The sequence below is a fragment of the Phoxinus phoxinus genome (genome assembly GCF_949152265.1).
Source record: "Phoxinus phoxinus genome assembly, chromosome: 6".
NCBI classification, from domain to species: domain Eukaryota; kingdom Metazoa; phylum Chordata; class Actinopteri; order Cypriniformes; family Leuciscidae; genus Phoxinus; species Phoxinus phoxinus.
In genome coordinates, this window is record NC_136881.1 from 17,135,916 (window position 1) to 17,157,722 (window position 21,807).

General features: G+C 42.5%; 1 protein-coding gene across 1 annotated transcript in view; it reads left to right on the plus strand.

The window, feature by feature from the left end:
* mnd1 (meiotic nuclear divisions 1 homolog) overlaps positions 1 to 21,807 on the plus strand; it is a 49,103-nt gene that overhangs the window by 12,257 nt on the left and 15,039 nt on the right. Inside the window, exons 5-6 of the mRNA XM_079615348.1 lie at positions 12,779 to 12,853; positions 12,945 to 13,059. Of these exons, the coding sequence (XP_079471474.1) occupies positions 12,779 to 12,853; positions 12,945 to 13,059 (190 nt within the window). The remainder of the gene's footprint in view (positions 1 to 12,778; positions 12,854 to 12,944; positions 13,060 to 21,807) is intronic.

Consider the following 21,807-nt stretch of genomic DNA (forward strand, 5'->3'; position numbering starts at 1 on the left):
GATACTATAGGGATGTTCGCCGTGACGTCACGACGCGCTCTGGTTGGCAGAAGAAAAGTAATGACCGCTTAAAGCGCAGCGCAAACACAGAAGAAAATGGTTGTATCGTGCTTTGTGATCGGCTGTGTTAACAGGTTCGATAAGAGTAATAACCCCAAGAGCTTCTACCGCGTACCTAAACAGCCTGAATCAAGAAAGAAAGCTTTGAATTTCTGCAATTAGGCGTCTATACCCAGCGGAAAACAATGGGAGCCAGCGGACCACGATCGCGTCTGCTACCTACATTTTGCGTTAAAAATTAAAACTAATTTTGTAAATAAATGTTACTAGTAGGTTCTATCGCATTGATGGGTTAATTAATGAATGAATAACTGTACAAAATACCGCGGAAGACGTGTCAATGTGTTTGTTTACATAACTTTTTGTGCATGCTGTGACTGAGCAATGGAAGTATAATAACACTGACATACCCTTATAAATTAAGGGCAAATTATTGTATTTTTATTCATACATTTTACGTATATGTTAACCAATGTTATATATCAGAGGTAAGATAATTTTGATTCAAAATATAGCCCATGGATAAATTACACCTGTATTTTTACTCTAGTTGTAACATATTTACCAGTTATCCTTAGTTACAACAAGTAATATTCGTAATTATTACTTAATTTATAGGCATCTAAAGATTTGTACGCCTTCATCGACTCTCTGGTAAACATGGATGGCGTGTCGATGAGATACAGATAGATGTCGCCGAATGTCAAATCTGGCCATGTGTCCGGGCTTTTGCTCCAATTCTCACTCAGGTGATATTGATCAGGCAGAGAACATGAACCCTGGTTATATAAAAGCTTAACCTTATATCTCTTTTTTGGTTCTTCGGACAAATAATTAGCATATGCTGACAAAACACAGGTAGACTGCTGCGAGTCTGCGACATATTTTGGTTCTTTCTGCCAACCAGTTCGCGACCACGCCCATATCGTGACGTCACATTTGACTCCGGCGAACATCCCTATTGAAAAGACCGTGTAGAAAACATGTTCTTTTAACAGAAAAGCTCTGATTTGGGGTTTAAATTATTGAATTCTGGCATTTGTGGCCACATCGGATTAAACCGACACTTTCCCATTTCAGACGAACCTAAGTGCAGTGCATAGACTGGTCGTCGGGAAGATAGGATAATGTTTCCCTTGGTCATCAATGCGCCACTTGTTAGAAAAGTAACGTTACCTTTTCGTTTTCTTTACTTCGCCCTCAGTTTGTAGTTGTTCATGTATAACTGCTGACTCCGCTGCGGGCCTCCTAACACCAGGGATATGTCGCCAGATAAAAAAAAAAAAATGTCCCTTTCTTCTGCACCAGCTCAGCTATATATATACACTTTTTTTATTCTCAGCTATGTGTATAAGTTATACAGTATAACGGTCTCTTCAGCGCCGTGACACACAGCGCTGAAAACCAATCAAAAGAGTTACTCGACAAAAGTGTATTATTGTTACTTAGCAACCGCATTCTTTGACAAAGGCTGTCCAATCCGTACAATGAAATGCAGCATGTGTTTATTGGTTACTACTTAATACATTCAATGGTAAGTCAATGTAAAGACGCGTTTACGCGCGCTTTTGGTGCGAACGCAGCATTATTATAATCCACCCGCCACTGTGGCTGGTATGCACGGCAAAGTGACCCGCCACTTTGAAAAAGTACCCGCCCTCGGCGGGTGGCGGGTGCTAATTTCCCACCCTGAACTGAACTCACGCTGTTTCATCCTGGATGTGTGTTGATGCGCGCACGCGACCGACCGATAGCACAGGCAGTTGCTAGGCGATAAGTTCAGCTTCCAATCAAATACAAGTAAACGCCTGGTTGGCCAATCCACTGTTTTACCTGTTTACGGACACAGGATTGGATGTACACAACCATGAAGAAAAAACAGTAACAGTAGACGGAAACGGTTTAATTTGAAACCAGGAAATAGGGATGCTCCGATCCACCTTTTTTGTTTCCGATACCGATTCCGATACCAGCAATTCAATATCGGCCGATACCGAGTACCGATCCGATACCAGGGCAGTTTTTTTTTTAATCAAGTGGAATTTCTATAACTATGTGTGTTGAACTGATAATCACTCTTTTGTGTGTTAAACACAATCTACATAATACAGACAACTTAATTACAAAGAAAAACAACAAATCAAAAAAAATATGACCATAATCTATGACAAAAAATGCTATTATAAACTAGAATAGTGGATAATTAAGCAGTAAAATTTAGTCTAGAAAAATCACAAGTGCTCAATAATTGTATTAAATCTGAACATAAAAAAACATTTAGTGGGGAACAAATATGAGAATAAGTGTAACACTAAATCTGGTAAAACGTTACACATTGCTCTTTGTATTGTTGTAAAATACATTAATGAAAAACAAGATAACAAAAATCAAAAAGATTAATTATTTTATAGCCTACTATAAAATTGAGACATGTTTTAAATGTATAGCACAGTGGTTTAATGAGGCAGCAACATGATGAATAATACAGAATTAAAGCTGCAAGCAGCGATTGCGGGCCCAAGCCGGTGGCACCGCCACCCTGGTGCCTTTAGTGGAACTAAAGGCACCGGGTGGCGGTGCCACCGGCTTGGGCCCTCCATCGCTGCTTGCAGCTTTAATTATATATATATATATATATATATATATATATATATATATATATATATATATATATATATATAATATATATATATATATATATATTATGTAAATTCTTTTTTCCCCCCTATTTTTAACATATATATTATTATATATATTATTAACATTTTTGGATGCTAAACTATTCTTTTTATAGGCTTTGTACTTTGTACACTTTGTACACTCACGTTCCAATATAGAAAAATTATCCTCTTCAAATGCGCAAAAATGTGCTTGGAAACATCACAGTGGAGCGGTGCTTACTATGAACGGCACAAACTGTACAAATGACTATTTAAACAGAGCAGTGTAATTGTTATATGTAAGGTTGACTATTTTATTATTATATTTTATTAAGGCTATAATGAACATGCTGCGATGTCAAGATTGCAATGCTGGAATGCTGTGTGTGTGTGTGTGTGTGTGTGTGTGTGGCTCGATCGAACAATGGAGACATAAAAACATACTCCGTCATTTTGTTCATACAGACCATCATTCAAAATGCAAAGTGTTTCCTTATATATGTGTACACTCGCAATGAAACACAACATTGTGCTTTTATTAAACTATAAACTCTTGTCAAACTGTAACCTACAACTGTCACCCAACCAAAATCACACACACACACACACACACACACACACATCCCCCCTCCCCTCCCCTCCCCTCCCCACACAGACAGACACACACACACACACAGAATGGCAGAGAGACAGAGAGAGAGAAAATACACATTCAAACCACAATATCTGACTTCCTGTTGGTCGGAGCTAATGACTGTAAATTAGAAAGTTGTCCGGATCGAAGAGAAGAATATACGTACCGAGTTTGGTTACTGTAGGTAAAACTATAACTAAGTTATAACACACTTTATGCATCCTTTTTTAATCATAAATTTGTTTCCTCGCCACGGCCAAACCGTTCGAGTTATCAAAAATCCCCTGGCAATTTATCATCTTCCATGTCTTGACTTCATGCTGACCGAGTTTCGTGGTCATCGGATGAATTCTCTAGGAGAAGTGTTTCAAATGCGAGAGCAAGCGTTCTCCAATCAACCCGTAATAGCCGACTTCCTGTTGGGCTGGCGTAAAACTTGACCCAGGGAAAGTTGTTCGGCCCGATTAAATCTATATGTGTACCGAGTTTCATATTAATTCATGCAAGCGTGTTTGATATACGGACAAGTGTTCGAATCCCATTCCAGGGGGCGCTGTCGAGCCCCCCTGCAACGCCCGGGTACCAGCTTCAGCCCGGCCCTAATGGCCGGGGGGTCTGACATTTGTGCAAAATTGCAAGAGTTTTCGAGCACGTTAAGGTCCTCAAAAGTGCCAGAGATTTTGCACACAGCAGAGAAAGGGTTAAACTAAACTAGCCCCCCTCCTCACACACACACACACACACACACAGAGGGGCAGAGGGAAAATGCTCCAAACAGTACACATTCAAACCAAAATATCTGTCTTCCTGTTGGTCGGAGCTAATGACTGTAAATTAGAAAGTTGTCCGGATCGAAGAGAAGAATATACGTACCGAGTTTGGTTACTGTAGGTAAAACTAATACCCCATTTTTGACTAAAGGTGGCGCTACTGAGCCCCTTACCACGCCCGTTTCTGAAACTTCGCACAAGTGTACTAGGCAATAAATGTCAAATGCATGTTGAGTTTCATGCAATTTGAAGCATGTTAAGAGCCTCAAATGCATCCAAAAAGAATATAAAAGTTTAAAGCGTTGCCATGGCGACAGTATTAAAGATATCAATAATCCTTTCACAGGTCTACATCTGTCGTGTGTTTACATTATACAGATGAAAGTTTGAAGCAAATCGGGTAAAAATAAGAGGGTGATTTCAAAGCATTTTGAAAGTGACACACTTCCTGCTGCCAGTTGGTGGCGCTATAACTTTGACTCACAATAGTCACATCCATGTGATCGGCCTCTTACAGCGAACACACTGCTGAAGTTTCATCAAGATCAGTTAATGTATGCAGAAGTTATAACACACTTCCTGTTTCCAATATTCGCCATAAATTCGTTTCCTCGCCACGGCCAAACCGTTCGAGATATCAAAAATCCCCTCGCAACTTTTCATCCTCAATGTCTTGACTTCATGCACACCGAGTTTCGTGGTGATTGGTTGAATCGTCTAGGAGGAGTATTTTAAATTCCATTGCATGTGTTTTTTAAACTACGCCAAATAGCCGACTTCCTGTTGGGCTGGGGTAAAAAGTCAGAGCATGAAGGATATATGAACCGATGAGATCTATAAGTGTACCGAGTTTCATATTATTTCATGCAAGCGTGTTTGATTTATGGACCAAGTTTTTGGACCCCGTTCCAGGGGGCGCTGTCGAGCCCCCCTGCCACGCCCGGGTACCAGCTTCAGTCCGGCTCTAATGGCCGCGGGTTCTGACCCGTGTGCAAAGTTTCAAGAGTTTTTGAGCACGTTAAGGCCCCCAAAAGTGGCAAAAACCTTGAAAAAAAATTATTATAAAGAAGAATAACAAAAAACCCTTAGAAGAACAATAGGGCTCTGCGCCCTTTCAGGGCTTGGGCCCTAACTATACAGAACAGTCGCTGAAAAGCGGCACACAACGTGTATGCGCATCCCGAGCGCAGAATGATGCGCTTGAAGCAACACGAGTCACAGCGCGCAGCGCGTCGAGTCCACATTGAAGATTTCAAAGCACGAAGGAAAGACATATTGATGCGTAGAGTATTATACAGTATCTATCTAATCAATAGTTTATTTATTATTTTCTTTTAACAGTTTTAAATGTCATTTACTGTGCGCGTGAAAAACAGTTAGCTGCTAGTGCTCTGACTCCAGTGTTGTGAGAGACAGACACCCGGTAGAAAGTAGTTAAGGTACAGCAATAAAGTCCAGCAAGATAAAGTTGTTTAATGCAAAACCATAGTAGAGCTTTATCTACAGATCAAGTATAATTATAGTAACATTAAATCATCTTGGAGAGAGTTGTTCATCGTGTTGACTCGTAACCGAACGCGATGCGCTGTTTGATGCTGAATGGAGAATGACTGACAGCCGCAGCGGAGGGAAAAGTGTACGTGATCTTGAATTTAATGACTTAAATATTAATTTATATCTCACATTATACTATATAATGGCTTCAGAACACTTATAATATAGTGCACGACAACTTTATGGTGCTTTATAATGTTTTTGTGCCTTTTGTGGGGCTTAACAATAGCACAGAATAGTATGCGCACAATATCGGATTTGGATCGGCCTGGTCTGACCGATACCCGATCCAGCAAAAATGTCAGTATCGGAGCCGATACCGATACTGAATATCGGATCGGTGCATCCCTACCAGGAAATTCTACTTTAGAAGTACATTTTCACAAAAAACGGGACAATTCGTGTCCCGGGAAAGAATATAAACTGTCTGGGACTGTCGCTCAAAAAAGAGAACAATCCCTGGAAAACCGGGACGGGTGGCAACGCTTTCTCTAAATGTTCGTGCATCACCAAGGTGCTGCCGTGATACGCAAGGACTTTGCAAACCATGCAGGTAATCTTTTTATTCGCCGTATCCAGGCTAAAATGCTCCCAAACTTTAGATGTTTTGGTACGCGCAGCTGCTGCGTTGGACGCCGCCATTTCTGTATGTTATCGCTCAGCAGTGAAGCTAATGCGCATGTGCGACTCTCGGCAGAGATTGTAATGAAGAGAGATGCCTCACTCGGTCGGAAAAAACATGTCTGGTGACAACTTCGACAATGAAATTAATTGTCGACTATTTCTATTAGTGTTGTCACGGTACCAAAATTTCAGTATTCGGTACCGATACCTGTGAAAATCCACGGTTCTCGGTACTAATTTCGGTACCAAAGCTAATTTAGATTAAATTTGCATATATTAAAGTGTATATCAATTTGTTAGATAACATTAGATAAAATGACCTAACAATAGTTAAGCAATTATAAGCAATAAGCAATTATTCTCCTTGGGGTAATTTAAAAATGTAGCCTACTAATACATTTTTAAAATCAAAAGTTTTATCTGTTCATGAACAATCAAGTGTTTATTAAATAATATTCACAAACATTGTAAAACTATATTGTTCACTCAATGTGTTGATGTTAGATAAGGCATTTAGTAATGTTAATGAATGGTATTGCAGTGTTACCAACTAAACGGGAGATAAAACGTGTTTTATTTGACTTGACTGTCCTTTTATTTAATCCAAAACTGCGTTCATATTTAAAAGGCCTTTTAAACTAGATACAACCGCACACGGTACCACTTTATGGGCCATTCACATATCGCGTTTTATGCGCGTGCAAATTTGTTACTTCAAATGTAGGCGCGCGGCTTATAATAGAAGCATCTCAACAGGTCATGTGACAAAAACGGCCTTTCCGTAGCAACATGGAAAGCTCGCCCGAACAGCTGATCATAGCTGTACAGGGCGGCTTTTTATTTCTCATCTCAATGAATATATCTAGTAGTAGTAAAGCTAATGCAAGGGCTAGAAATCAATTAATTATTTGATGATACTTCCTCGTCATCATGGAGAGCGCAGTTTGCACCGCTTTCTCCTCTCAACAAGCGCGTACTTTCCCGTTGCGTCTGTCGTTGCTATGCAACCATGAACAGAGGCGCGCCTGGAATTTGCACGCGCTATGTGAACGGCTCTTTCCTCCATTCTTGTCAACAAGTGGATTCAGAGCCACCGCATTAGCAGCGCTGCCGGTCGCCATGTCTCAGTGTGTTTAAGAGGACGCAACTGTGCACCGTTCGGACAGCGCATCAAGAACCGGATTAATCCGATACTTCGGTGCCACCGGTACTTAAGAAAAGCTGGTACCGTAACCATTTTATTTTTTTAGTACCGAAATGGTACCGAAGTACCGGGTCTTTTGACAACACTAATTTCTATTATCGATTTTTGTCGACAACGTTGCAGCCCTACTCAACAGATATGTGTGATTGGCTCCAAAGCTCAACGCTGCAAAAACACGTTGTAAATGAACCTTTGAAGCTCTTCATTGAGCACCAAAATATTTTCAATGCAGGAAAATCCTTGAACTTATAATAAAGCTCCGGTTACTTGCGTAACCTCGGTTCCCTGTATTTTCTCTGATCGCTATGGTTGGAGCTACGCTCTGAACCCCGATTGGTTCACGTCTGTGAATTGCACAGACAAATGGCCTTTCAGCCTGCTAAGATGGACGGGACCGACTGCCTATACAAGTAGCACTGAACGACCATCTAGCCAGACTTTCTCGACTGAAGCACGACAGTGTCGACTCAGCATGTAGCACGGCCCGATATGCAATGCTCATTCCCGTTATCTCAGGGAGCCGAAGTTACGTGAGTAACTGGAGCATTCCCTTTCGATGCGGTTCACTTCTCTTGGTCCTCGCCATCCACCTTTATCAGGTTCTACAGCCTGGACGTACCGGCCATTCAGGCACAAGTCCTGTCAGTGTCGGCCTAGACCAGGCTCCACCCTCTAGGTTTTTCTAGACTTGCTATACCCTCAGACTCCGGTCAGCAAACCCGAGTCTACCTTTTCTGGACATCTTACGTCCCTTATTCTAGTAGTCTGCCTGGGGCCCTCCTCGCTAAGTGCCCCTGGGCTACGGCTTCACAGTACGGCTCTGTTCTGCACTAGTAGCACAGCGTTTTGCAGCCGTTCCCATTAGCCATAGCAATCAGAGAAGATTCTGTGACGTCATGCGAAGCATACTGTATCGAAAGGGAACTGTATTTCATTAAGATATGTTATGTTAATATACCAATGTACTTGATTTCTTTGATATCTACCAATAACTAATCTTCTTGCCTTAATATGTACTGATAACTATCCAAATAATACAGGTGGTACGTTATCAAAAAAATGGTAAAAATCAACAAACTATGAAATTAACTGTGGGTAGAGGTTGCATCTTTAGTTTCAATAATCACTGGAATCAGATCATATATACACAATGCTGAATAAGACTTTCCAGAATCACAAACAAGTTCTTATTATCAATTAACGATCCATCGCTATGCTCTTCTTGTTTATATGTATATGTGTATTATATATATATATACATATATATTATATAATATATATACACACAGAGCTTAACATATTTATTATACCACCACCCAGTGTAAGGTTTGTCAAAACCAGGTTGCTGTTGTTAGAGGTGTTAGTGAGGCCAGCTGAGGGTGCACTGTGGTCTGTGTGGGTCCTAACGACCCAGCGTAGTGATGGGGACACTATACTGTCAAAGAGCATCGTCCTTCGGATGAGACGTAAAACCGAGGTCCTGACTCTCTGTGGTCACGAAAAATCTCAGGAGTAGGGGTGTAACCCCGGCATCCTGGCCAAATGTATATATATATATATATATACTAATTGGCTTCATCACTCTGTCCGCTCTCCACCAATACGCAGGTGTGTGGTGGGAGTTCTAGTGCAATATGGCTGCCGTCAAATCATCCAGCTGGATGCTGCACATTGGTGGTGGTTGAGGAAATTCCCCCCTCTATGTAAAAGCGCTTTGAGTGCAGAGAAAAGCGCTATATAAATATAATTAATTATTATTTATTATTATTAATGCATGCAAGAATTGCAAGCTGTATCAAGGCCAAAGGATGTCATACAACATATTATAAGTTAACGCCTTTTGGATCTAATGTGTGAATAAAGACTATGTAGTTGTTTCAGTTTGTTATTGCCTAATAAATGACAATAAATTTTTTGGTATTAAACAAGTTTTTGACAGATCCCTAAAATATTTGTTTTCTCTTTATTATGACAGGTGGTCTAATAAATTTCCTAGCACTGTATATATATATATATATATATATATATACAGGGCTCAACATAAAAAAAAATCCCCACTGGCCCCCGGGGCCAGTAGATCAGAGTTTTGCTGGCCCCTTCTATATTTTTACTGGCCCTGAAAGAAATATAAGGGAAAGCATGGGAAACCATTTCTGGCATATCAGAATGGGTGCTGAACATAATAAAACGAGGTTACTTGCTGCAGTTCGCTCGCAGACTGCCGCGCAGGGGTGGACTGAGACCAAAAAGTGGCCCTGGACTTTCTGACCCACAGCAGCCCACCACATCCCACATCATAACATATTGGCTCATTAATGTGCAGAATAATTTTTAACACTACTTATAGCATAAAAATATTACACAATACAAAAATAAATGCTATTTAAACATTTATTTTAAATATCACAACACATATTAGATAATATTTGTAAAACAAAGGGAAACAAACAGAAGAACATTAAGACACACAACAATATTAAAGGGATAGTTCACCCAAACATGAAAATTCTGTCATCATTTACTCACCCTCAAGTTGTTTTAAACCTGTATGAATTTCTTTCTTCTGTTGAACACAAAAGAAGATATTTTGAAGAATGTTGGTGACCAGACAGTTGATGGACCCCATTGACTTCCATAGTAGGAAAAAAAGATACTATGGAAGTCAATGGGGTCCATCAACTGTCTGGTCACCAACATTCTTCAAAATATCTTCTTTTGTGTTCAACAGAAGAAAGAAACTCATACAGGTTTAAAACAACTTGAGGGTGAGTAAATGATGACAGAATTTTCATTTTTGGGTGAACTATCCCTTTAATATAAAACTATCAAGACATTAACATTTTGCATTAACATGAATCCTCATGGCATAGGCTACTATTAGGCTATCATGTGATATTAAACTTGCTTCTTTTCTTCCAGCTTTTCATCCATAGACAATTATTTGTAATTATCTGCTCAGATAAATTCGCAGTAATGGATCAATATCTCCCTCTCTCTCTCGCTGTAAAATTAAACGTGAAAGGGGGCGTGTTTCAAGATACTCAACAGGGAGGGAGGGCAATACACTCACATGCACACAAAACACACTCCTTGTCGGCCGCACCCGCGCCCGCGCGATCGATTCACTCAGCCATTTGCGTAGAAAATAAATGTAATATTATGATTTCCGTCATTTTTAAAATATATTCGTGTAGCCTTCCGAGTGGGCCGGCCCACATTGGCCAGTCCGCCCCTACGGTGAAAAGCGAAGTATCACATCTACTTCGCGCCGAAATAGCGAAACTGCTGGGAAAAGGGGCTATAAAGACCGTTCCTCTAACGCAGAGCGAGTCGGGCTTTTACAGACGCTACTTTCTCGTCCCCAAAAAGGGTGGTGGTCTCAGACTCATCCTAGACCTCAGACGTTTGAACAAGCGCTTATGAAATGCTCGTTCAGATTGATGAATGCTGACAACCAATCCTCGCGCAAAGTCGCCCGTGAGATTGCATGGTTTATCTCAGTGGATCTGAAAGACGCTTACTTTCAGATACAGATAGCATCCCGTCACAGGCCATTCTTGATATTCGCCTCCGAGGGTCGAGCTTATAAGCACAATGTCCTGACGTTCGGTCTGTCCCTAGCACCTCGCACTCGCACGTTCACGAAGTGCATGGACACGGCGCGCGCGCGCGCTCGCCCCCCAACAACGGAGTATGCGAATACTGAACTACATCGACGATTGGCTGATTTTAGCTCAATCAGAGGCAGAGCTTATAATTCACAGCCGGAATATTAAATAACCTGAAGTAACATTGACACTCTTCGCGTCACTGTGTGTGACGAATTGCGGTTTGTTTTGCTGATGGCCAGTCAGCTAGCCCGACATACTCTTTTACTGGCCCCGGGCCATCGGGCCATTGCTTATGTCGAGCCCTGATATATATATGTATATATACTGTGTATATATAGCTAAGGAAGCTGACATGGCGTTAAAACACCAACCAACCAACAACAGAGAGCCTCGATTAATCGGTTCATTTAAGTGGCCTATCTATAAAACATGGTCAATACTAATTTATAGACCGTGCACAGGGTCAAAACACCATCAGGGTAACACATGACACCAAAATAATACACTGAAATGTACATTACTTAAAAAATTAAAAATAAGCAGATAAGTAATATTTTTCACTGTCAATTATATAGTAATTCATAATTTTTACATGCTATAAATATGACCATGTTTTACAGTAAAATTACATATAATGTTAATTTTATTATAATGTAATGTTATAAAATGGTATTTAAAGCCTGAGTGAGACTGGTAGGTGATGCGGTGCCTACGGTGTATGCTACTGTAGCAGAAGCAGTCGGATCGCGCTCCCGCGCCTCTCTCTCTCTCACTCTCTCTCTCACACACACACACACACACACACACACACACACACACACACACACACACATTCCAGCATTGCAATCTTGACATCGCAGCCTGTTTATTATAGCCACGGAGCTTCAAAGCTAAGGCGGAGCTACAGATTAGGTGTCCCTAAATAACCCGCGTATCTAACAGTAGTTCCGCATTAATTAATTTTTAATTAATTGAGTTTTATTTATTTTTATACCGTGTATTCTCTGTGTATATTCATGCACCGAACCGTGACGCCCGTAGCCTACCGTTTCGGTTTAATACAAATACATGTACTGTTCCACCTCAGACACCGGACCAACTCTCCACCGGTTCTCTTCACACCAGATATTTATGTTTCTTCGATAGGAATTATTTAAATTTCTGTTTGGCTCCTCGTCTGTCTCACGCCTGGGAGGCTCAAAAGTGTATGGCTGTGGGCCATCGCAGGTTTGAGGGGGATTTTGGACCTCCTCAGACTCAAAACTCTCCATACTTGAATAGAACTTTGTTGGCACGTCTCCCTCTTCTGACAGCTCAGCTGTTTTTTAAAAATATGATCTTGACAGAAATGGCTATAAAGCTTATTGTAGGGCAGTTACAGTAATAATTATTTTAATGATAATTACATTTTCACTCAGACATCTAAACCTTTTTTAATATATCTAAAAAAAAAATGTAAGCTGACATACACACTTTAACCAATTAACAGGTTTTTTTACTGTACCATATTTCTTTAGAATACTGTAAAAATTACAAACATTTTTACAGTGAATGCTTTAATATTATGCCATTAATGTAGATCTTGGTTAAATCATTCTGTTCTGAGATAGAGATTCTTTGCAGAAGTGTAATGTATTGATTTCTTTTTTTTGTCTGAGTAGCATGAAGAGGGAAATCAGCGTAAAAAAGCCCTTCAGCAAGCAGTCGACAAAGCCAAAGTGGGACGTGAAGTGAATGTGCGTTCACCTCTCTGTCTTTTTGTACTAGATTACTACAATGTGTAATGTTTGTGGGCTGTTTCTGACTACTGATTTTGTGTGCGTTTAGGATGAGAGAGAGGATCTCCAGAAGGAACTTGTGGCATTGAAAAATCAGAGAGATCATCTGAAGGTTGAACTGGAGAAGTATAAAGAATGTGATCCAGAGGTGGTGGAGGAGATTCGTGAGTAATATTTATAAATATTAAGCATGGATGAAACTTAAAAATCAGCAGTTTTGTCAATAACGTATTTTGTTAATAAAATATAAATAATTAGATTATTAGAAAATTAGAAATGTTGTCTTGGCAACTAACTGAAATAAGTTTAAGTACTAAAATGGCTAACTGGAATAAAACCAAAAATGAAATAAAAAATAAATTAATACTATTTAGAAATATATATAAATGCATACCGCACCACGGGTGAAGAACGGTACGGTACCTTTAGCCCGCAAAACAGTGGCCACGCGGCGAGGCATTGATTCAACGAGGTGGCAATTGGTCTCCTGGAGTATCTGGTACCATAATGTAAACAGCAGGTCCTTCACTTCCTGTACATTGCACAAACACGCTTTTCCAAGTGGAACCACGAATGTTCTATTGGGTTCATGTCAGGTGAATTGGTGGCTAAAGGTGCGTTCACACTACAAGCGACAAAGCGACACGTAACCATTCATTTCAATGGGGAGTGGGCGTTTTCCGGCGACATGCGCGATCGCGGCCGTTGGCGACCTGATGGGGCGTGTCTGGCGACGTGACAAAGTTGAGATCTGTTTAACTTTATGCAAAGGAAGAGCGACTTTCGGGAGTGACAACCAATAGGAGTGAAGTCAGTGGAGCGCGCATGATCATCCGTCACTCTCTGACAGAGGCAAGTTGAACGAGAAGCTAATTTTAGCCGTCAGAAACTGTTCTATAAGTTGTGATATATCTCCGTGCACATACAGTGGTATTCACAGTACTGACTCAGAGCCTGATTGGTTTCGTGAACCCATATAGACCGGTATTTGCCCGTTTGTTGCAATTAAATAGCCGCGATGGCAAAAAGCACTCACAGTTTCTCGTTCATCTTTAATATTATGTATGTTATGTACTGATTCCATTTATATTTAGAATTTTCCCTTCCAAAATGTTTTTTTGTAGTGGTAAGAAAACGAATTTGTTGTCTACAACATGGAGAAACATCTGTGAATGTCACTCACAAACATTACTAGGCAACCAGTAGCGGGAACGCCCACTAGCGACCTAACCGCCAGCCACTGAGTCGCTTGTAGCACGATACCACTTTTTGTGGTATCAGTCGCTTGTAGTGTGAACGTAGCTTAAGGCATTAACAGTGGTTTCTCTAACCACTCCTTGACAACTCTGGCAGTGTGGCATGGCGCATTATTCTGTTTATATAGCTACTTTTATTTTTCATTCTTGTTCTGTTCTGAATACCGTGAAATTAAAAGTATTTGTTGTGGAGTGAGGGGAACTAAAATTATTTTTTAATTTTTGTAAACTTTGTGCTTTTTTACAGTTTTTTTACATTAATGTAATAACGAAATACTACTTATACACAAATTATCGGATTATTATAAAAAAAATTCCTCAAAAAAACAATTTCATATGTATAGTTTATTATTTATTTTTTTAAACCACGCAGCAAACGTTTTCAAAAAATCTTGAAAAATAATTTTTTTAAACCGTTGAACCAATAGTAATAATCGGTCAAAATTCTTACTGTCGGTTAATGGTTAACCAATTACTTATGAGCATCCCTGGTATAGTCAATATAAATGTTCTAGTTATGTTAAATTCTAAAGTTTTACTCTTGTTATAATTTTTGAAAACTCTTATTTTAGAGATGCAATGATACTTACTGATACCAGTACTCGGGTTTCGGCCCGATACTGTGCTCATGTACTCATACTCGTAAAACTACCCCGATACAACTGCAACCGATACCACTTTAAGGGGTCTAAAAACGCATGGAAAGCGCAGCCACACCGCTTTCTCCTTCTTTCCACAAGCCCTTGTGTTCCGGTGGCGTCTGTCGTTGCTATGCAACCATGAACATAGGCGCGCCTGGAAAAACGAGCGCACCACATGCGTGACGTGACCGTGTCGCTTCTATTATGAGCGCGCTTGCCGCGCGCCTAGATTTGAAATAACGTTCATGCTTTCAGGAGGCGTGGCTTTGGACGGCGATATGCAGGGAGGGTGGGACGTACACTTTTAGTGCTAAAGTTAGCATTTTCCCAGATGTCCTACTGCACCTTTAAGTACTCAAATCGGTATTTGGTATCGGCAAGTACCCAAATGTAAGTACTTGTACTTGGTCTGAAAAAAGTGGTATCGTGCATCCCTATCTTATACAGTCCTTACAAATGACAGGAAGAGTCATAGAAAAAATGGTGTCAATGTGTGTAAGCCCTGAGGCTTGTCTGAAACTCTAGACTCTGTCTTGTCTTAAAAGAGGAAGTTCTGATATTTCTTAATGTTATCAATCTTAAATTGATTTCACAATTAAATCCCCATGACACTCACCATTTCTTAAAAACATAAGCACAGACTGCTTTGTCCTCCTATAAGCATGATCTGTGTTTGTCTACATTCTCTCATTGAGTTGCTGTGCAAAGAGCCCAGTAGGATGTCACTGCTACATTTAGTTTGTCCATTGTAAAGATCCTCTGTTGTAGCTGATTGTATTTTTTCTACTGTGACTTTTTGTAAAGCAATCATCTTCTGTCTTCTGACTAAACACTTGTTGCACAATAAAGAATCAGCTACAGACTGTCTGCAGAATTCTGCAGAATGAATGAATGAATGAATGAATGAATGTCTTTATTGTCATTGCATTTGTGTACAATGAAATTATAGAGCCACTCTAATAAGGTGCACCATTATAACTTAAACAATATAAGACTCCTATCATGACACACTCAATTACAATCAATATAAAACACTAAAAATATAAAAAAACTCCTATCACAACATACACAATTGCGGTCATACACATACACCCCCCCCCCCCATCCCCCCCCCCCCCCCCCCCCCCCTAATACACACACATACCCGCGCACCCACGTGTACATTCAACTTCTCACTCATCATTCATCCCAAATTTAATCCACATAAATTTACTCATTCATTTATTAGTGGCTAATAAATATCTTTTAAAATGTTAAGTAGCTATGCAAACTGCATCAAAAAAAACTTAAAAGGTTTAGTTTCATTTAGGACTGTTATTGCTTTAGGAAAGAAGCTGTTCTTAAATCTACTAGTCCTTGTCTTTTGACATCTAAAACGTCTCCCTGAGGGCAAGAGTTCAAACAGCTGGTGACCAGGGTGAGAACAGTCAAGTGCAATTTTGGTTGCTTTTGACATCAGTCTTGAAGTAGCGATTTCCTCTAGTGAAGGGAGAGGACAACCGACGATCTTCTGTGCTGTGTTGATTACTCTCTGTATCCTTTTTTTGTCAGCTACAGAGCATCCAGCGTACCACACAGTTACACAGTACACCAGGATGCTCTCTATGGAGGAACGGTAAAAAATTACCAGCAGTTTCTCAGACAGGTCGTTTTTCTTAAGGATCCTGAGAAAATACAGGCGCTGTTGTGCCTTTTTTACCACTGCTGCTGTATTGTCCGTCCATGTGAGTCGGTCCGAGATAAGGGTTCCCAGGAATTTAAAATTGTGCACTCTCTCCACCGGGTACCCATTGATGGAAAGAGGTCGGTGCTCAGCGCTGCACTTCCTAAAGTCTATGATCAGTTCTTTGGTTTTCCCAATGTTGAGAGACAAGTTGTTTCTTGTGCACCATGTGACCAGTCTATGGACCTCTGCTCTGTAGGCCGACTCGTCACCCCCTGAAATGAGTCCGACTACTGTTGTATCATCCGCGAACTTTATTATGCTGTTGCTGGGGTACACAGGGGTACAATCATGAGTATACAATGAGTATAACAAAGGGCTCAGCACACAGCCCTGAGGGGAGCCGGTGCTGAGAGTAAGAGTGGAGGACTTATGGGGGCCAAGCTTCACACTTTGGGGCCGGTTAGTTAAAAAATCTGTAATCCAGTGGCATATTTGTGTGGATAGTCCTAGGTCAGACAGCTTACTGGTGAGGATGTGTGGGATGATCGTGAGAATAACGGGAACATTGCTCACAAGTCTAAAATCTGACAGTGAATGTCTTGAAATTTACTGTTGAAGGCAGCAAATTTGTACACAAGTGGTGTTTTGATGACTGTAGTGACAGTGCTTTATAGGAGATGATTTAAGAGACTAAACTTCCCATAGAGGGAAGTTAAAAATCATATCCATTTGCTCAATTATTTGAGAATTGTGTGTCTCTTTAAATTCACCTCCACTAACAATTTAAAGCTCTCTAGTCAAGCGCACTAATCAACATCTTTTTGTTGTTCTGTAGCATGTTGTATTCAGCATCTGGCAGTTTCTCAATGCACACATACAAAACCTACTGATTTTGTAACCACCACAGTGTTCCCGCGGGACCTTAAAAAGTTTCAAAATGTCTAAAATTAAGTTTGATCAAATTTAATGTTATAACAAGTTTTAAATACCTTAAATTGTATGAACAAAAGTCTTAAAGGGATAATTGACCGTTCGCAAAAGCCACGCCCCTTAGTTATTGTTACTACGCCCGTCAAACAATTGAGAACCATAGCCATGGCTGGGTTGAGATCCATACATTAAGTGATTGGTTTTGGAGTAATTCAGCAGACATATCCTCCAGTGCACGACAGAAATATAGACAGAATAGCGCACGGGAGCACATGCATATAACAGTTTTGTAAAATTATATATTAATCATTTTTATTTGATCATATATCTGTGATGGATGGAAGGAAGACCCAAAAGCGATATGCAGCAGAACAGTCTTTTATTAACAGAAAGGACTGTCCGGAGGTAAGCAAAGTAAAAGCTCAATAAAGTTCAGTTCAACAAAGGATCCTCCGCAAATGCAGGTAGACAGTAAACAATATAAATCTTCCGTCCAGACAGCAGAACGTCACAGGTGGAGAAGGACACTGTTCGAGCGCCAGCCACCTCAGGTACTCACAGGAGACGGTGTAGCAGTAGATGAGAGCAGGTGCTAAACAGCTATCAGCAAAAGCACATCTTTAGCCAACAGGTACTTGGTGAAAGCGCTAACACACACTGTGCGCATAGGACAAACAAGACAGGAACGAGAGGTAAGCACGCATAGACTTGATACAGGTATCTGATGAAATAATCTGGCAGAGAGACTGGGGAAAAGCAAGGCTAAGAAGGAGCAGACATAATTAAGGAAAGAGAGAACAGGTGTGGAAAGGAGGATAAGGTGATAGGTGGCGAGTAGATACAGCTGGATCTGATGAGAGAGAGATGTGTGCGTAAATGTGGCAATCAGTGTGAATGTCCGTGTGTGTGCGTGTGTGACCAGAAGAGGGAGACAGAGGAAAGAGAAAGAGAACCGGGATCCTGACAGTACCCCCCCCTCAACGAGCGCCCCCTGGCGCTCCCGAGGGAGGAGGCAGGCGAGAGCGGAGGAAATCATCGATGAGCGAAGGGTCCATGATGTCCCGGGCCGGGACCCAGCTTCTCTCCTCAGGACCGTACCCCTGCCAGTCTACTAAATACTGATGACCACGACCCCGGCGGCGCATATCTAGAAGCTTACGGACCTTATAAATGGGGGATCCCTCTACGCGAACAGGAGGAATAGATGGACGCGAGGGCGCGCGCAGAGTAGGCTTAATACAGGATACGTGGAAGACTGGGTGGACACGACGAAGATTAGGGGGAAGAGAAAGTTTAACCGCAACAGGATTGACGATCTTGACGATACGGAACGGACCGACAAAACGAGGTGCCAGTTTGCGGGACTCAGACTGAAGTGGTAAATTGGACGTGGAGAGCCACACCTTTTGGCCACAAATGTAGCGTGGGCTCCTTATGCGACGTTTATTGGCGTTGATGCTCATGCGTCTCCTCGAGCGACATAGTGCGGATCTCACGCTTCTCCAAGTGCGCTTACAGCGGTTAATAAACGCTTGAACGGACGGAACGTTAGACACCGAATCTTGTGAGGCAAACAGCGGAGGTTGATACCCCAAACAGCAGTGAAAGGGTGAGAGACCCGTGGCCGACGTAGGAAGTGAGTTGTGCGCATACTCTGCCCAAGCGAGTTGCTCAGACCATGACGAAGGATTGCGGTGAGCCAGACTGCGGAGGATGCGGGCAACGATTTGATTGGCCCGTTCAGCCTGACCATTAGTTTGGGGGTGAAACCCGGACGAGAGGCTAGAGGAAGCGCCGATTAGGTGACAGAACTCTCTCCAAAACTGAGAGGCGAATTGTGGTCCCCTATCAGATACCACGTCAGTGGGTAAGCCGTGTAATTTGAAAACATGATCAACCATGACCTGAGCAGTCTCTTTAGCTGAGGGGAGTTTAGTGAGCGGAATGAAGTGCGCAGATTTAGAAAAACGGTCCACAACAGTTAGAATTACCGTGTTCCCAGCGGACGGAGGGAGACCAGTGATGAAATCGAGCCCGATGTGGGACCAAGGGTGAGACGGAACCGGTAAGGGACGAAGCAAACCGGCCGGAGAGGAATTCCCGGACTTAGTCTGGGCACAAACCTCACAGGCGGCGACAAAACGACGCGCGTCACGTTCCAAAGTGGGCCACCAAAAGCGTTGGCGGATCGTGGCGAGAGTGCCCCGTACGCCGGGATGGGCTGACAATTTAGAGGAGTGACCCCAGCGGAGGGTAGCGATACGAGCAGAGACAGGGACAAACAGGAGATGTCTAGGACAGTTGCGCGGAACTGTAGCGCGGACAAGAGCGCGTTTAACTAGCTTCTCGATTCCCCAGACCGCCGCACCCACAACACAGGAAGAGGGAATAATCTCCTCCTGAGCAGTGGAGGGGGTTGAGGAATCGAATAGGCGAGAGAGAGCGTCTGGTTTAACGTTCTTAGATCCGGGACGAAAAGAGATAGTGAAATCGAAACGCGTGAAAAACAGAGCCCAACGGGCCTGGCGTGCGTTCAGTCTCTTGGCAGAGCGGATATATTCTAAATTCCTATGATCTGTCCAAACTATAAAAGGAATCGGGGATCCCTCTAGCCATTGACGCCATTCCCCCAAAGCCAGACGTATGGCGAGCAACTCGCGGTTCCCGACGTCATAGTTGCGCTCAGCGGGCGAGAGCCGATGCGAAAAAAAAGCGCAAGGGTGTACCTTCTCGTCGGCTGATGAGCGTTGAGAAAGTACAGCCCCGACCCCCACCTCCGAGGCGTCGACCTCGACGATAAACTGTCTCGTGACGTCGGGAGTAAGCAGAATGGGAGCGGTAGTGAAAAGAGTCTTAAGAAAATCGAAAGCGCGCTGAGCAGGAACAGACCACTGGAATTTGGACTTGACCGAGGTCAAGGCGGTGAGAGGAGCAGCCACCTGACTAAAGTTGCGTATAAACCTGCGGTAAAAATTAGCGAAACCAAGGAATCGTTGTAGTGCGACACGAGAGTCAGGAATGGGCCAATCAATCACCGCCTGGACCTTAGTGGGATCCATACTGACCCCCTCCGCGGAAATGACCGATCCGAGAAACGTTACAGAGGGAGCATGAAATGAACACTTCTCCGCTTTAACGAAGAGTCGATTCTCCAGTAAGCGCTGGAGAACTCGGCGGACGTGTTGGACGTGCACTTGGAGCGTGGGTGAGAAAATCAAAATGTCATCGAGATATACGAAGACGAATATATTGAGCATATCCCGGAGTACGTCATTGACAAGGGCTTGAAAAACGGCCGGTGCGTTGACCAGGCCGAACGGTAAAACCCGATATTCGAAGTGACCAAGAGGCGTGTTAAAAGCGGTCTTCCACTCGTCGCCCTCCTTGATGCGGAGGAGATGGTAAGCGTTTCGTAGGTCGAGTTTGGTGAAAATCTTTGCTCCCTGTAATAATTCAAAGGCTGAGGACATCAGCGGCAAGGGATAGCGATTCTTAACGGTGATGTCATTCAGCCCCCGATAGTCTATACAGGGACGCAAAGAGCCGTCTTTCTTTTTCACAAAAAAAAAACCGGCGCCGGCTGGAGACGAAGAATGCACAATAGTGCCTGCGTTGAGAGATTCTGAAAGGTAGTTCTCGAGCGCTTCGCGTTCTGGGGCAGACAAGGAATAAAGTCTCCCCCGCGGAGGCGAAGCGCCCGGGAGAAGGTCAATGCTGCAATCGTACGGTCGATGAGGAGGAAGGGAGGTGGCCCGGGAACGACTGAACACCTCCTGCAGATCGTGATAAACCTCCGGTACCCCCGACAAATCACCCGGCTCCTTCTGAGAAACAGAAACAGAAGAAACAGGAGGAATGGCAGAGGTTAAACATTCAACATGACAAGATAACTTCCACGACAAAACAGAATTATTAGACCAGTTAAAGTGGGGGTTATGCTGAACTAGCCATGGGTGACCTAACACTACAGGACTAAAGGGGGAGCGAAAAATAAAAAAAGAAATAGTCTCTCGGTGGTTCCCCGAGACAGTGAGTGAGAGAGGAATGGTCTTCCTCCGGATCCTAGGAAGGGAACTGCCATCTAAAGCAAAAAGGGAGGAGGAGTCTCTTAAGTCTATGAGGGGAATACCTTGCTCTTGAGCCCACGTCTCGTCGAGGAAATTCCCCTCAGCCCCAGAGTCAATAAGGGCGGAGCCAGAGACAGAGGAACCGGACCAGCAGAGAGTGAAAGAAAGAGTGGTACTTGACCTCGATGGAGAGTCCCTGGATGAAGCGCTCGCCAGTAGCCCTCCTTTTACTGGCGAGCCCTGGCTTTTACCGGGCACACGTTGACAAAGTGATTAGAGGAAGCACAGTACATGCACAGGCGGTTGGATATTCTCCGCTCCCGCTCCCTAGATGATATGCGCAATCCTCCGA